We start from the raw sequence: 16,729 nt of genomic DNA, 5'->3' as shown, positions 1-16,729 counted from the left end.
TGTGAACTAGATTACTGACTCTAGTAAAACCCTTTGGGTGTTGATCACATATCGATGTGAACTATGGGTGTTAATCACATGGTGATGTGAACTATTGCTGTTAAATCACATGGCGATGTGAACTTGATTATTGACTCTAGTGCAAGTGGGAGACTGAAGGAAATATGCCCTAGAGGCAATAATAAAGTTATTATTTATTTCCTTATAATCATGATAAATGTTTATTATTCATGCTAGAATTGTATTAACCGGAAACATAATACATGTGTGAATACATAGACAAACAAAGTGTCACTAGTATGCCTCTACTTGACTAGCTCGTTAATCAAAGATGGTTATGTTTCCTAACCATGAACAATGAGTTGTTATTTGATTAACGGGATCACATCATTAAGAGAATGATCTGATTGACATGACCCATTCCATTAGCTTAGCACCCGATCGTTTAGTATGTTGCTATTGCTTTCTTCATGACTTATACATGTTCCTATAACTATGAGATTATGCAACTCCCGTTTACCGGAGGAACACTTTGGGTGCTACCAAACGTCACAACGTAAATGGGTGATTATAAAGGAGCATTACAGGTGTCTCCAAAGGTAGATGTTGGGTTGGCATATTTCGAGATTAGGATTTGTCACTCCGATTGTCAGAGAGGTATCTCTAGGCCCTCTCGGTAATGCACATCACATAAGCCTTGCAAGCATTACAACTAATATGTTAGTTGTGAGATGATGTATTACGGAACGAGTAAAGAGACTTGTCGGTAACGAGATTGAACTAGGTATTGGATACCGACGATCGAATCTCGGGCAAGTAACATACCGATGACAAAGGGAACAACGTATGTTGTTATGCGGTCTGACCGATAAAGATCTTCGTAGAATATGTAGGAGCCAATATGGGCATCCAGGTCCCGCTATTGGTTATTGACCGGAGACGTGTCTTGGTCATGTCTACATTGTTCTCGAACCCGTAGGGTCCGCACGCTTAAAGTTACGATGATAGTTGTTATGAGTTTAATGCATTTTGATGTACCGAATGTTGTTCGGAGTCCGAGATGAGATCACGGACATGATGAGGAACTCCGGAATGGTCCGGAGATAAAGTTTGATATATATGATAATAGTGTTTGGTCACCGGAAGGGTTCCGGAAATCACCGGAAGGGGTTCCGGATGTTTCCCGAAATGTTTGGGTACGAGAACACTTTATTTGGGCCAAAGGGGAAAGCCCACAAGGTATTTGGAAAGCGCAAAAGGAAGTTTTGCGGAGTCCAGGGGCCAGACGCCAGGGTCCCTGGCGTCTGGGTCCAGACGCCGGGATCCCTGGCGTCTGGCCCTGGAGTCCGAGAAGGACTCTTGCCTATCGGGTGAAACCGACTTTGTGAAGGCTTTAACTCCAAGTTTCGACCCCAGGGCTCAAGATATAAATAGAGGGGCAGGGCTAGCACCAAAGACAGATCAAGAAACACAAGTTGATCCACGTGATCTATTCCTTAGCCGTGTGCGGTGCCCCCAGCCACCATAGTCCTCAATAATACTGTAGCGGAGTTTAGGTGAAGCCCTGCTGCTGTAGTACATCAAGATCGTCACCACGCCGTCGTGCTGACGGAACTCTTCCCCGACACTTTGCTGGATCGGAGTCTGGGGATCGTCATCGAGCTGAACGTGTGCTCGAACTCGGAGGTGCCGTAGTTTCGGTGCTTGATCGGTTGGATCGTGAAGACATACGACTACTTCCTCTATGTTGTGTCAACGCTTCCGCAGTCGGTCTGCGTGGGTACATAGACAGCATTCTCCCCTCTCGTTGCTATGCATCACATGATCTTGCGTGTGCGTAGGAAATTTTTTGAAATTACTACGAAACCCAACACATCTTTCTTGATTCAGCCCATTATGAATGAAACATGTTTGCAATGACAATTGGAGATTATAGTTACTCATGCCATGCTTAATTAGCTAGGAGTTGATAATGATTTACCTTGCTTGCCAACATGCTTTTAAAATGGTTGTGATGTAGTATGATAGGATGGTATCCTCCTTTGAATGATTCGAGTGGCTTGACTTGGCACATGTTCACACATGTAGTTGAAACAAAAAACAACATATCCTCTACGATATTTATGTTCATGGTGATTTATGTCCTACTCATGCTTGCACTCAATGTTGGTTAATCTCAATGCATGTTTATGACCGTTGTCGCTCTCTAGTTGGTCGCTCCTCAATCTTTTGCTAGCCTTCACTTGTACTAAGCAGGAATACTGCTTGTGCATCCACTTCCTTAAACCCAAAGGTGTTCCATATGAGTCCACCGTACCTACCTATATGCGGTATTTTCCTGCCGTTCCAAGTAAATTTGCATGTGCCAAACTCTAAACCTTCAAATGATAATCTGTTTTGTATGCCCGAATCGCTCATATAGCGATTGGGGGCTGTCAGTATCTTCCATGCTAGGTGGGTTATTCTCACGATGAGTGTTTATTCACTTGTCATTCACAAGAAAATGGCTAGTAATCGGGATGCCCAGTTCAATGCTCGGAATCAAATCAAAATATAAATATAAAACAAAACTGCCCCAGGACTGTTGTTGGTATGGACGGTAGCCATGGATTCGGTTAGCCATGGAGTGTGTTTGTTGGTGGAGGGGGAGTAAAAACTTTACCTTTCTATTTGGAAACAGCCTATAATGTATCTAGCATGGAAGATACCAAGATATCTTGGTTGTTATGTTGACAATGAAAGCATACCGCTCAAAATTATATTCATCTCTGTTTTAAAAGCTCAAGCTCTGGCACCTCTGCAATTCCCTGCTTCCCTCTACGAAGGGCCTATCTATTTACTTTTTTTGTTGAGTCATCACCTTCTTATAAAAAGCACTAGTTAGAGAGCACCACTGTCATTCATATGCTTTGTTATTAATTGATATTGAGTATGAGTCTGACTCGATCTCTTTTGCCATGAATTATAATGTCTAGTCAGTCCTTGATCTTCATGGTGCTCTGCATTTATGTTTTGCGGTCTCAGAAAGGGCTAGCGAGATACCATTTTGCCATATTATATCATGATTGTTTTGAAAAAGTGTTGTCATCCGAGATTTATTATTATTGCTCGCTAGTTGATTATGCCATTGACATGAGCTTGAGCACTGCATTGGTTTTCCCTTGGAGAGGAAAGGGTGATGCAGTAAAGCAGCGTAAGTATTTGCCTCGGTTTTTGAGAACCAAGGTATCAATCTAGTAGGAGACCACGCGCGAGTCACCTCTTACCTACACAAACAAATAAGAACCTCGCAACCAACGCGATAAAGGGGTTGTCAATCCCTTCACGGCCACTTGCAAGAGTGAGATCTGATAGAGATAATAATAATAATAAGATAAATATTTTTGGTATTTTTATGATATAGATTGAAAGTAAAGATTGAAAAATAAAATAGATTGGAAACTTGTATATGGAAAATAGACCCGGGGGCCATAGGTTTCACTAGTGGCTTCTCTCAAGATAGCAATGATCATTACGTAGGCATCACGTCCAAGATTAGTAGACTGACTCCTGCCTGCATCTACTACTAGTACTCCACACATTGACCGCTATCCAGCATGCTTCTAGTGTATTAAGTTCATGGAGAACGGAGTAATGCAATGAGAATAATGGCATGATGTAGACAAGATCTATCTATGTAGAGATAGACCCCATCGTTTTATCCTTAGTAGCAATGATACATACGTGTCGGTTCCCTTTCTGTCACTGGGATCAAGCACCATAAGATCGAACCCACTACAAAGCACCTCTTCCCATTGCAAGATAAATAGATCAAGTTGGACAAACAAAACCCAAATATCAAAGTAGAAATATGAGGCTATAAGAGATCATGCATAAAAGAGATCAAAGAAACTCAAATACTTTCATGGATATGAAAAGATACATCTAATCATAAACTCAAAGTTCATCGATCCCAACAAATACACCGCAAAAAGAGTTACATCATATGGATCTCCAAGAGACCATTGTATTGAGAATCGAGAGAGAGAGAGAGAGGAAGCCATCTAGCTACTAACTACGGACCCGAAGTTCTATAAAGAACTACTCACACATCATCGGAGAGGCACCAATGGAGGTGGTGAACCCCATCCGAGATGGTGTCTAGATTGGATCTGGTGGTTCTGGACTTTCCGGCGGCTGGATGAATATTTCGTCGACTCCCCTAGGGTTTTTGGAATATTGGGGTACTTATAGAGCAAAGAGGCGGTTCGGGGGGCACCCGAGGTGGGAACAACCCACCAGTGCGCGCCTGGGCCTCCTGGCTCGCCCTGGTGGGTTGTGCTCTCCTCGGGGCACCCCCAGGCGCAGCCAGGGCCCATTACGTTCCTTCTAGTCCATCAAAAATCACCATAAAGTTTCGTGGTATTTGGAATCCATTTGATATTGATTTTATGCGATGTAAAAAACATGGAAAAAGAACAACTGGCACTTGGCACTATGTCAATAGGTTAGTACCAAAAAATGATATAAAATGACTATAAAATTATTATAAAACGTCCAAGATTGATAATATAACATCATGGAACAATCAAAAATTATAGATACGTTGGAGACGTATCACCTAAGTCCTAGGATCGTCGTGTGCAGACATAATGACGCCTTCATGCCTACTTTATGCCAGATAATTCAATTTGTTGGCGTTAGAGGTTAATGTCATGCCCCGAGCATCGACGCATCTCGACCGCTTAGATGGTCAGAAACACATATAACATTCAACCAAAAAGACCACCCTAGGAGCATGATGGGCATCGAATACCTTCCATTGGTGGTTTCTACAACGATCTGCAACATCAAGGTCACCAACATGTTGGTGGGCGGGGGTTGAGGCCTCAATACCCCCCTCCCCGGGCAATATTTGAGAAGATGCAAGTTCCTTGGGATGCTTGGAGCTGACAAATCCTTCGGTGCTACCCCTAGAGATTAATGTGCCGATCGGGCACGTGTCCTTGATGGTCACCTTCGACACCAAAGATAATTATCGAACAGAGAGCATAGTCTTCATGTCGCGGCGCTGAACCTGCCATACAATGTCATCCTGGGCACCCGATGCTCAAGAAATTCATGGTGTCATCACATTATGCTTACCTCACTGTCATAAATTTTTAGAGTCAGTTTACTTACCGTATCACATACCTCTTCCTTTTTAGGATTTTGGAGTCTTTCAAAAAGTTTTTTATGTATTCTTCCAGTGTGATTGCTTGTATAATGTCCGTACCTACCTCGAAGGGGTTACTGAAAATATAATGCTTAATTCTTTGCCCATTAACTACCCTTAGTTTATTACCTTTGGTCTTATAGATTTTGATAGCTCTGGATCAGTAAACTTCTTCCTGATGTAGGGTCCTTCCCACTTGGAAAGAAGTTTGCCTGCAAAATGACTGAATGAGACTTGTACAAAAGAGTTTATCACCAATATTAAACTCTCATTTCTAAATTCTTTTATCATACCATATTTTAAATTTTTCTTTGAACAACTTGGCATCTTCACAAGCTTCAATTCTGCACTCAAAGAACTCATGTGAAGTAGCCTATTTTCTCCAGCAAGTTCAAAATCATAATTAATTTCCTTAATTGCCCAATAAGCTTTTATGTTCTAACTCAAAAGGTAGATGACATGCTTTTGCACAAACCATCATATAGGGGACATTCTCGTAGGATTTTTATAAGCAGTTCTATAATCCAGAGTGCAACATCTTGTTTCTTAGAGCAAATCTTTCTAGATTTATTAAAAATATTTTCCAAAATTAGTTTGATCTCTTTGTTTTTTAATTCTACTTGCCCACTAGACCAAGGATGATAAGGTGAAGCTACTCTATGGTTTACATCATATTTAGCCACAACTTTTCTGAAAGCATCATGAATTAAATGTGAACCACCATCAGTCCTAAGATATCTAGGGATACTAAAGCTCAAAAAGATAACATCTTTAAGCATTTTAATAGAAGTATTAGGATCAACACTTTTAGTTGGAATAGCCTCTACCCAATACATGACATAATAGCAACTAAAATATGAGTATTACTATACGAGGAAGGAAAATGTCCCATATAATCAAAACCCCAGACATTAAAAGGTTTAATAGCAAGTGAATAGTTCATAGGAATTTCTTTAAATCTACCAATATTGCCAACTCTTTGACACTCATCACAAGATAGGATAAACTTACTTGCATCTTTAAAGAGGGTAGGCCAATAGAAATTGGATTGTAATACCTTATGTGAAGTTCTGTCTCCAGCGTGGTGCCCTCAATATGGACTGGAGTGACACTTCCTCAAGATTTGTTCCTACTCATTCTTAGTTATACAATGTCTAATACCATCTACTCTTTCTTTACAAATGTGGGTCATCCCAAAAGTATTGTCTTAAATCAAAGAAGATTTTTTATTTTTTGATAGGTAAAGTTAGGTGGCAAGTATTTGGCAACAATATAGTTTGCATAATCAGCATACCAGGGATTTTCACGAGAGGAAGCATTACTAACAACTAATTTCTCATCCGGAAAACTATCATTAACAGGAATAAGATCATCAATTATTTTTTCCTTCCTAGAAAAAATATCAGTTACAGGATGTTCATCTCCCTTTCTATCAACAATATGCAAATAAAACTCTTGTAATAAAAGAACTCATCTAATTAGTCTAGGCTGAGCATCCATAAGATATTTAATAGCAGCATGATCAGTGTGAATGGTTACTTTAGAATCAACAATGTAAGGGCCAAACTTATTACAAGCAAAGACAAGTGCTAAATATTCTTTCTCAGTAGTAGCATAATTTCTTTGGGCATTGTCCAGAGTCTTGCTAGCATAATGAATAGCACTCCATTTCTTATCAATTCTTTAACCAAGGACAACCCCTACAACATAGTCACTAGCATCACACACAATTTCTAAAGGTAAATTCCAGTCAGGTGATTGAACAATAGGATCAGTAATGAAAGATTTCTTAAGAATTCCAGAGGCATCTCTACAATCATCATCAAAAACAAATGTAACATATTTTTTGTAAAATATGGGTAAGAGGCCTAGAAATTTTAGAAATGTCCTTAATGAACCTTTTATAGAAACTAACACGACCAAGAAAACTTCCTATACCTTTAATATCTCTAGGGCATGAAATTTTCTCAATATCATCTACCTTTGCTTTATCGACCTTGATGCCTCTTTCAAAAAAATTATGACCAAGGACTATAGCTTCATTTACCATGAAGTGGCACATCTCCCAGTCCAAGACAAGATAAGTTTCCTCACATATCTGCAAGACTTTGTTAAGATTGTGCATGCAATCATCAAAATAAGTCACATTGATGGAGAATTGTCCATGAAAACTTCAACAATTTTATTGCAGAAATCAAAAATATGACAGTTGTGCTTATGCATGTTTGAAAGGTAGTAGGTGCATTGCATAAACCAAGGCATATGTCTATAAGCATGAGTTCCAAAAGGACAAGTAAAAGTGGTTTTCTCTTGATCATCAGGATGAATAGGTATTTGAGAGAAACTAGAATAACCATCTAGAAAGGATAAGTGTGTATGTTTAGATAATCTTTTTAGCATTTGATTAATAATAGGCAAAGGATAATGATCCTTCCTAGTAGCTTTATTTAATTTTATAAAATCAATAACCATCCTATAACTAGTAACAACTCTATGTGGGATAAGTTCCTTTTTATCATTAGGAATAACAGTAATGCCACCTTTCTTAGGAACACAATGAACAAGACCTACCCATCTACTATCAGCTATAGGATTATAACTGCCTCCAGAAGGTTTAATATTTCATTTCTTACCATTTCCTCCAGAAACTTTGCAAACTTTGACCAAATTTATTGACAAAACTATTTATATCTATAATACCAAATATATAAATGTGGAACTACTTATTATAATGAATCTAATGATATATTCATGGCATTCTAAATGTAAATATTTTTCTCTAGAAATTTGCCAAAGTTTGCGAGGTTCTAAATATAAATGTTTTTCTACATTGTGGAACGAAGGGAGTATTTCATTGCAGGAACCTCACGAGTCCATCAAGATCAGTCATTAGGATGATAAGACGGCACACATATACAAAACATTGATGAAACTTAGCTTTGTAATCACAACAAGTTGACAATCATTACGTCATGATTCTCTCATCCAACGATATCACCTGGTGCATTGGATACGGTATGAACCCAATGAAAAATAAAGTGGTCCATATGAAAACACTGATTAAACTTACCTTTGTAATCACAACAAGATGATAATTAGTAGATGATGAGTGGATTTTGTGCATAATTTTAGAGTGTATTTTAGTGCCAAAATCTCTCATATCATATCCATGTAGCACTTATACATGCCCCCAATGCATAATTTTTGGTGTTTACTCATTTTACCAAGTTCATTGCACAACTTTTATTTTTATTTAGTTTTTAATTAGTTTTACTATTTTTTGTGGTCTTTGTTGGTGTATTGGCATGTCCATGGACTTGGCACATCAAAAAAACCAAGTTGGGAGTTAAACTGAAGAAGTTCGGTAGGTGTACTGGCGTGTCCATGGACTTGACACATAAAAAACAAGTTGGGAGTTAAATCGAAGAAGTTCCAGGCATCAGACGAAGGCCCTATGGAGTATTTGATATTTTGAAATTTATTAAAGTGTCCAAATTGAATATCCAAGGCCACAAATGCGTTAGGATTTTTGCTAGGAATCCAACGAGCCCAGGAACGTCAAACCCGGAGTTCGTATGACGAAATGGCGACCAAAAATACGGAAGTGCTCCCTGAGTCGAGAACGTATGACTGCCTTCCATGCGAGCATAGCTGCTCGTATGGGAGCTCGTATGATCTCCAGACAGCTTCATAAATTGGCCATAACCTTCCCGATCTTGCTCTGGTTTCGTCCCGGTTTGTTCCTGCGGGATCCTTGGCACATAAGGCATCATTTGTGCAGGGATTTGACCCCCCTAGAGCCCGTGGATGAAAGTGAGGAGGCTACATCAATGGAGGAGACCCGAAGAGGCCTCCTATATGAAGAGCTCCAATCCTAGCTGTCGGGATCATCATCCTCATTCCACCACAAGTTCGCACAGTCACCAGGAGGCTCTCCCATCTCATCTAGAGGGAGGCCTCTCCCTCCATCACCATCTCCACAAAGGCCACACAAGAGGAGGAGAAGGCTCCGCCGCCATCACAGAGCACTGGGCATAGGCAGGGCGTGTCGATACCCATCTCCATCTCCGTCCTCGCACATGTATTTTGTAAGATTGAACATGTTGATGGCAGCTACAAATCATTCCTCTTTGTGTGTCTATTCATCCATGTTTGAGTAATTGATCCGGTTCTAGGTTGAGGTATGATCTAGTATGCACAACTAGTCTTTGTGGCTTTGTTTAGTATTTACTCTCTTTCGTATTGCCACTTAGACGCTCCTCTACTACTAGTGAGACCGAAAGTTCGATGTTGATCGCCATCGATGTCGCTCGTGCCGTACGGCGGCGAAGCAGGGAGCGTGTTGTCCCTGGAGTGTCCGACGCTCATCGGTGACAACTACACTATGTGGGCGATCAAGGTCGAGGCCAACCTCGACGCGCATGGGCTGTAGGGGGCGGTGGCTCCGACGGACGCGACGATGGCGGTCGACCCGAAGAAGAACAAGACGACGAGGGCTTACCTACTCGGAGCGCTCGCCGAGGACATTCTGTTGCAGGTGTCGTCGAAGGAGGCGACATCGGAGCTGTGGACGAGCCTCAAGGCACGATTCCTTGGTGTGGATTGGGTCAGGGTGGCTCGGCTGTCCACGCTCCGCTGCGACTTCAGTCGGCTGCGCATGGCAGACGGCGAGTCACTGGATGCATACGCCGGCAGAATCGGAGGCATGGCGGCACACTATGCGGGCTCGGGACGACGCCGACGACGCGACAATGGTCAGGAAGCTGCTGGACATGGTGTCGGACCGCCTATACGTTGCGGTGGTGGGCACAATGATGGCGTTGTCTCGCGCCGTGGTGGCGTCGACGACAATTGGGTCTAGCAAGGTCGTTGGTCTTTCCTGAAGTGGAACAATGGAAGATGACTGCGATGGATTCTAGATCGTGCGCATGCAGTGCATGTTGAGAGTCCTGTAAACCGGTTGGTGCTATCGGCTCTCTATGGGGTCGCTTGATGAAGGCCATCATATTAGATGATATGCCTTGGCGCAAGGTTAGGACTCATCATCAAACTTATAGATGTAGCGATAGAGATGTCCAGGAAGATGGTTTTGGATTGATTCATGTATTTGTTTTGCCGGACTCTGTTGAATATATAATTTAGTAAGAAAAAAACGCATCACATAGGAAAAATTCCTAAAAGATAGAATCCTACAATAATCTCATGAATTTTCTTTGTACCAAGGAGGTCCCCTAAAGTGCCATTCTTTTTTAAAAAGAAGAAAACTTCATCGAGTATTTAATTCGTATATGGCTTCATACTAAGGTGGTGTTTGGTTCTGTAGTCTTACGACTTTTTCTAGTCTCAACTAAAAAGTCCCTAGTCCCTAAAAAGTCCCTCCCTGTTTGTTTTCAGAGACTAAAAAGTCCTTAGTCCCTTTCTAGAGGTTATTAAATGAACATGTTGCCCCTAGTATATAGAAAAATAACAATCAAACCACACCATGGGATGGCGGGTCAATAAGTGCATGGAGGGGCATTGTTGGAAAAGTTCCAAAAAGTCCCAAAAAGACTCTCCTTGAGAGTCTTCTTCATTTAGTCCCAAATGCCTAGTTTAGTCTCTAAAAAGTCTCTCCCGTTTGGTAAAAAAGTCTCTAAAAGGGACTTTTTCTAGTCCCTACACAAAAAAGTCCCTGGAAACAAACACCCCCTAAGACGGACTATCCATCGGCAAGTTGACCATATGCAATCAAAACTAAAGAAAAACAAGAAATTCGTAGGAGAAAGAAGATACTATGAGAAATTAAGAAGGAATGGCCAAAGGATGACCGGCCTCATATTCAATCTGAAATGCATGAGTGCTGTCGAGGTTAGCACGTTGAGGGAAAACCAGAGATGAACAGAAGACCAGAATGTAAGCACGTAGTATGTTGAATTGTTGGTATGCCAAAACCACGTACTAGCATTGCAAAGAGTTGCTGCCCTTGTAAGGGAAAGAGGGTCAGTGACAAAGAGCTTGGATGTCTGGATAACTGCGTGCTATGCAAGGGAAGGGACGCGAGAGTTGCACGTATAGCACAACTTTGTAAATCCACAGAATAGGTCCAGATTTTGCAGCGATGGCCATTGTCAGTACAATTTTAAACGAAATTTTACCATAACACAAACATCCCTCTCCTTTCCAATACACCGTCTACCCTTAAAATTCGCTCAATAATGGAGTAATATCATAAAAGGGCACCATCATCTCGTGGTAACTTTACAAATTTAGCAAGCCAACAGACAGTGGCCGAACACCACAGGAAAGCCCACCTGAAAAGCTGCCACCGTCCCACGATCCTCCATGTTCCCACAGCTCTCGTCCCATTATAGTCAGGTTTTAATCATCCAGCGAGCTTTGCGCCGATCACATACCGCTATTACGACCACGCGGTTCGTCTCATCGTCCATTGCCTGGCTGCACATGGCCATTGTCTCCGACGACACGCTTCCTCCTCCTCGTCACATGAGTTGTGTCCAGTTGTTGCGCACCGCACCGCGCCGAATCCAGTCGCAACGCGGCCGCATCGCGCCGCGCTACCGTTCTCCTCCGCCCCGCTCCGCTCCGCGTCTTTATTATTTGGCTCGGGGGTTGGGACCCCTTTCTATTTCACCAGTCCCACCCCCGCCGCTCCCCAGCCTCTTCCCACTTTATCCCTCTCGCCCACCTCCCTCCTCTCCTCTCCCCTCCCCTCCTCTCGTCACACCGCGCCAGCTAAGGCTTCGCTGTGCGCTCCCCTCCCCCACGCGCATTCATTCTCGCCCGCTACCCCTCGCCGCCGCCGCGCCATGGCCGGCGTTAGGAGCCTCGTGCTGCTCCTCCTGGTGCTCGCCGTCGCGCTGTCCGCCTCCGCCTCGTCCATCGCCGGCGGGGACCACCTGCAGCTCGGCCTCCTCTCCGGCGGCGCTGGCCGCGGGGAGTGCAGGGGCACCGTGGCCGAGTGCGGCGGGGAGGACGCGGAGGGGGAGCTCGGGTCCGCGTCGGCCGAGGCGCACCGCCGCGTGCTGCAGGGCCGCGGCTACATCAGCTACGGCGCGCTGCGCAGGGGCACCGTCCCCTGCAACCGCCGCGGCGCCAGCTACTACAACTGCCGCCCCGGCGCCCAGGCCAACCCCTACCACCGCGGATGCTCCCGCATCACCCGCTGCCGCGGCTAAGCCTCGGATCCGCGCCCAGAGATCACGTCCTCTCAGTTCAAAAATAAGCTGCTTCTCGTGCTGTTCTTTAAGCGGTGCCACTAGTATACTGCTGCTGCTACTATTATTAGTTAAATTTCTTTGGTTGTTGCCGCTGCTGTGTTGGCCTATTGGGACATTTGTTGCCGTCGTTGTTGTAAAGTATAAGAGAGATTTGTGCCTTAATATGAAGAGATATTTGTTATTCTTTGAAGTTTGCATGCCCCTCTTCCCTTCATCTTCTTGGAGTAAGATGATGAACTTGAGCTGCTTTCTTGTCTGTATCAAGAGAATGCTTTGCTATTGTTAAATGATTGGTGTCGGGAGAAAAATAAATTCTACTAGTACGAGCTTTCCTTGTGGCGTTCAGGTGGATCTAGAGCGTAGAACCATCTGCAATTTTCGTGTCTAGAGATGAAGTGCTATCACCAATTTGTAGATCTTGGCATGATGGAGGAGGAAGAGCTATATTTTGCTCTTCCTCCTTGCACATCGTTGCTGTTTATTTTTGGGCCGGGGAGGGAGGTAGGTAGGTTGGTTTGTTGAGGCAACAGACAAGAGTTAGTGGAGGCCATGTTGCTCACTGCCTCACTTGTCGCTCCTGCCATCTTGAAGCCAATTCCATTTGCGTAGTACTACTACAGTAGTACCATAAATCAATCGAGGGTGATAATTAACTCAGTTAGTGGAGTACTACTACTAGTGCATCATTTCATTTCGCCAAGTACGGGGAAAAGGGAGAAGATTGAGTAATTGTTGCAGTGGTCATGAGCTGCGCAAATTGAACCATTCTCTTCTCTGAGCTACTCACTGTGAAATGACTCGAGGTTGAGCTGCGGAATTGAGCCATTCTCTCAGGCTCATCCACTGTGAAATGACTCGAGGTAGTAGCTGATCATTGAAGTGAAAGGTTTTTGGAATTGGTGCTTTAAAATTGGCAAATGGGGTTGGTTGAAAGGAATAAATGCCGTGTCCTTGGGGAGATGAACTGGCTGGAGATTCTTTTGTCCCTCCCCGCCGCGTGTCCTGCGGACTGTTGTTTATCGAGGGGGATAAATGGTGGCCTGCATCTGCATGCCTGTCTGCCAAGATTACCCGTAATCAAAGCCTTGGATCCGTGGAACAAGCGTGTTTTATTCTGCTGGTGGTTGAGTGCCGTGTTGCGAAAATAGTATAGTTCTACTCTCCTGATCACGGCGTGCATAGACATCGTCGTGACCTGCTTCTCCTCCCTCTCGTGGCCCGCGGGCATCGTCGTGCTCGTGGCCTGACCAAACGGGCCGGGCCACGAGCACGCCCGCACAGCCTGCCTTGGGCCAGGCATGCCCACGTCTAGGACCGTGCCTGGGCCTAGAGGCTGGTCATGCGGGCCAGCACGGCACAACCTATTTACTATTCCCTTCATTTCATAATGTAGTGTTTCTTTTATCTCCGTGCTTCAACTTCGACCGTAAATCTAACTATCAAGACCAATTGCCGCGGGAGTAAAATTTATATCAGTGAATTCGTATTTGAAAGAAGTTTTTAATTATGTAACTTTTTTTCCCGCCGCAATCGGTCTCGTTCGTTAAATTTATGGTCAAAGTTCGACCTCGGGAAGCGCCGGCACACTATATTTTAAAATGGAAGGAGTATTGTTTTTTATGTATGTATGTATGTGTGTATATATATATATATATATATATATATATATATATATATATATATATATATATATATATATACTCTCTCCGTTTCTTTTTTACTTCGCATATAAGATTTGGTCAAAGTCAAACTACACAAAATTTGATCAAATTTATATAAAAAATATGAACACCTACAATATTAGAACTATATAGTATGAATATACATTTTGTGGTGCATCTGATAATATTGATTTTATATTGTTAATGTTTATATTTTTTAATATAAAGTTCGTCAAACTTTACAAAGCCTGACTTTAATCAAACCTTATATGCAGACTAAAAAAAACGGAGGGAGTACTAAAGAGGTAATATCACCGAAAGTCATAGAATTTATGCCCGATGTTCAGTTTGGTGCTAAAACTTTAAAAATACAAATTTATGATCATTTAACTTCACATTGCGTGTAAATACGGTCAGAAAATACGCATGCAAATGTATCAGGCTGTATGGCCCTCACTGTCAACGAGTGATGGAGCATGTGTGACTCATTTTTGTGCAAATCACCCTCATATTTTTTTTGCGGAGAAAGTCAACCAGTGTACTGCATAAATGTACGAAAATTAACACAAAAAATGAGAAGAGCCTGATAGAACCCACGACCAATGTTCACGACACAAACCAGCCAACCACCCTTCTCATTGGCATGTCATGTATGGATAGCAAATTTAAAACGTGGAGCTTAAATGATATTTATTTTTCCGCATTTAAGCTATTTTATCAAGTACTCTCTCTGTAAACTGATCTAAACACTCTTATATTAGTTTACAGAGGGAGTACTTAAAAAGAATGCAAGACTAATATAAGAGTGTTTAGATTACTAAAGTAGTGATCTAAACGCTCTTATATTAGTTTACAGAGGGAGTACTTAAAAAGAATGCAAGATTCTCATTTCATCTTTCTTCTCACCACCTCTTTGTCTAACCTTTCATGTATATGATAATCAATCACCTTAATTTACTTGCCAAACTTATATTCAAAATATAAGGCAATATACGAGAAGAATTTGATAAACATTTATTTACACAATTGCATTATTATTGACAAGTAAATTACAAGCTAACGTACTAAAATATTTATATCCTGTTATAACGCATCAATCACCTTAATTTACTTATCAAACTTGTAATCAAAATATAAGGTAATTTATAGACAGATTGTGATGAACATTTATTTACACCGTCACATTATTATTGACAGGTAAATCACAAGCTAACTTACTAGACTATTTATATCTTGTTATAACACACGGACATTGTTCTAGTTTTACCTAAAACATGTAGAGGCGCACACTGCTGCTACTGTCGACTCCGTTAAGCAGGACGAGAAGTCATGTTTTGGTAGGTTGGCGCATTGAGATCAACATATAATGCCATCAACATAGTACTTACAAGTTTTTTTAAAACTTTAGATTGAGAATTAGAAGAGCGCTCGGTGCCGCGCTAGACGAGATAGCCGCTTGGTTTTTGCTCACCGCTCCCGCTCCCCACTCTCGCGAGCCCTCCCCTACTCCCCCCCCCCCCGGCGTCCACTTCGGCCCTGGCGTCCACCATCCCCGCTGCACTCCGCCCGAACGCGGCGTCCACCCATGGCGTCTGGCTCGCGGAGCCCGTCTTCTGTCTCCTCTTCGTTCCATGGCGGGCGGCCGGTCGTGTCTGGGCTGGGAGTGTCCGGCTCACCTGGATCTGCACGCTCCTCGTCAGTCGCGGGTGCCAGGCAGGAGGTGGAGATACCGGCGGCTACTGGCCCCTGGGGGAGGAAGGGCCCATCCCGCAAGGCTATGTGGCGCCGCCGCAAGGCGTTGCGCCGCCATCAGGAGGCGGTCCGTCCGGGGTCATCTTCCTCCTCCAAGCGGCGTCAGATTCCGCCGGACCTGCATGGTCTCTGCTTCCGATGTTTCGGGGAAGGTCATCGCCGACAGGACTGCACCAATGATCCTCTTTGCATCCGTTGCGGGCTCTCGGGGCATGTCTCTTCGCAGTGCACGAGGCCGCGCAGCCCGATCTCGGCGGAGGATCTCCGTAGGCGGTCATCGCCAAGGCCTCCAGGGACATGCCGGTGCCTCGGTTGGACTGCGGCTGTGAACGGAGGCTGTGGGAGCCCAGGCAGAGCGCGTCGTGTGCGCCGCTCTCGTCGGCCGCGCCCAGCCCCCTTCTCGTGTCGTCCTCCCTCCCGGTGGCGGCTCCACAGGCGGTCATCGCCAAGGCCTCCAGGGACATGCCGGTGCCTCAGTTGGACCGCGGCTGGGAACGGAGGCTGTGGGAGCCCAGGCAGAGCACGCCGTGTGCGCCGCTCTCGTCGGCCGCGCCCAGCCCCCTTCCCGTGTTGTCCTCCCTCCCAGTGGCGGCGCCCCTATCGGAGATGTGCATCGTCCAGAGGTCGGCTGGCATGGAGGATTTGGAGCGTCGTCTCCAGCTTGCGGTGGTCGTGTATGTGGGGAATGCCAGACCACCGGTGTCATGTGAAGAGGCAACGGTGATGCTTGCTGCTCAGCTGGACATTCCTCGTCATCGATTTTTGGTTCACAAGTTTTTCCTGGAGAACTTTCTGGTCGTTTTTGCTTCGCATGAGTTCAGGAAAAAAGCGCTGGCAAGCCCGGTGGTCCAGCATCAGGGGGTTCAGCTCCACATCAAGCCATGGTCGCGCCAGGCTCATGCGAC

The 16,729-nt window shown here is 43.9% G+C and overlaps 1 protein-coding gene across 1 annotated transcript; it reads left to right on the top strand.

The window, feature by feature from the left end:
* The first annotated feature begins 11,816 nt into the window (after positions 1-11,816).
* LOC123102618 (rapid alkalinization factor) lies at positions 11,817-12,601 on the top strand. The gene has a single exon (XM_044524030.1). It carries the CDS (start codon positions 12,001-12,003, stop codon positions 12,367-12,369), a length of 369 nt encoding a protein of 122 aa, XP_044379965.1. The 5' UTR covers positions 11,817-12,000; the 3' UTR covers positions 12,370-12,601.
* Positions 12,602-16,729: the final 4,128 nt, after the last annotated feature.

The sequence above is a fragment of the Triticum aestivum genome, chromosome 5A (assembly GCF_018294505.1).
Source record: "Triticum aestivum cultivar Chinese Spring chromosome 5A, IWGSC CS RefSeq v2.1, whole genome shotgun sequence".
NCBI classification, from domain to species: domain Eukaryota; kingdom Viridiplantae; phylum Streptophyta; class Magnoliopsida; order Poales; family Poaceae; genus Triticum; species Triticum aestivum.
This window is presented reverse-complemented; position numbering and strand designations above follow the sequence as displayed.

Excerpts from the sequence above, each read along its gene's own strand:
- LOC123102618 (XM_044524030.1), top strand. The coding sequence starts at position 12,001 with ATGGCCGGCGTTAGGAGCCTCGTGCTGCTCCTCCTGGTGCTCGCCGTC.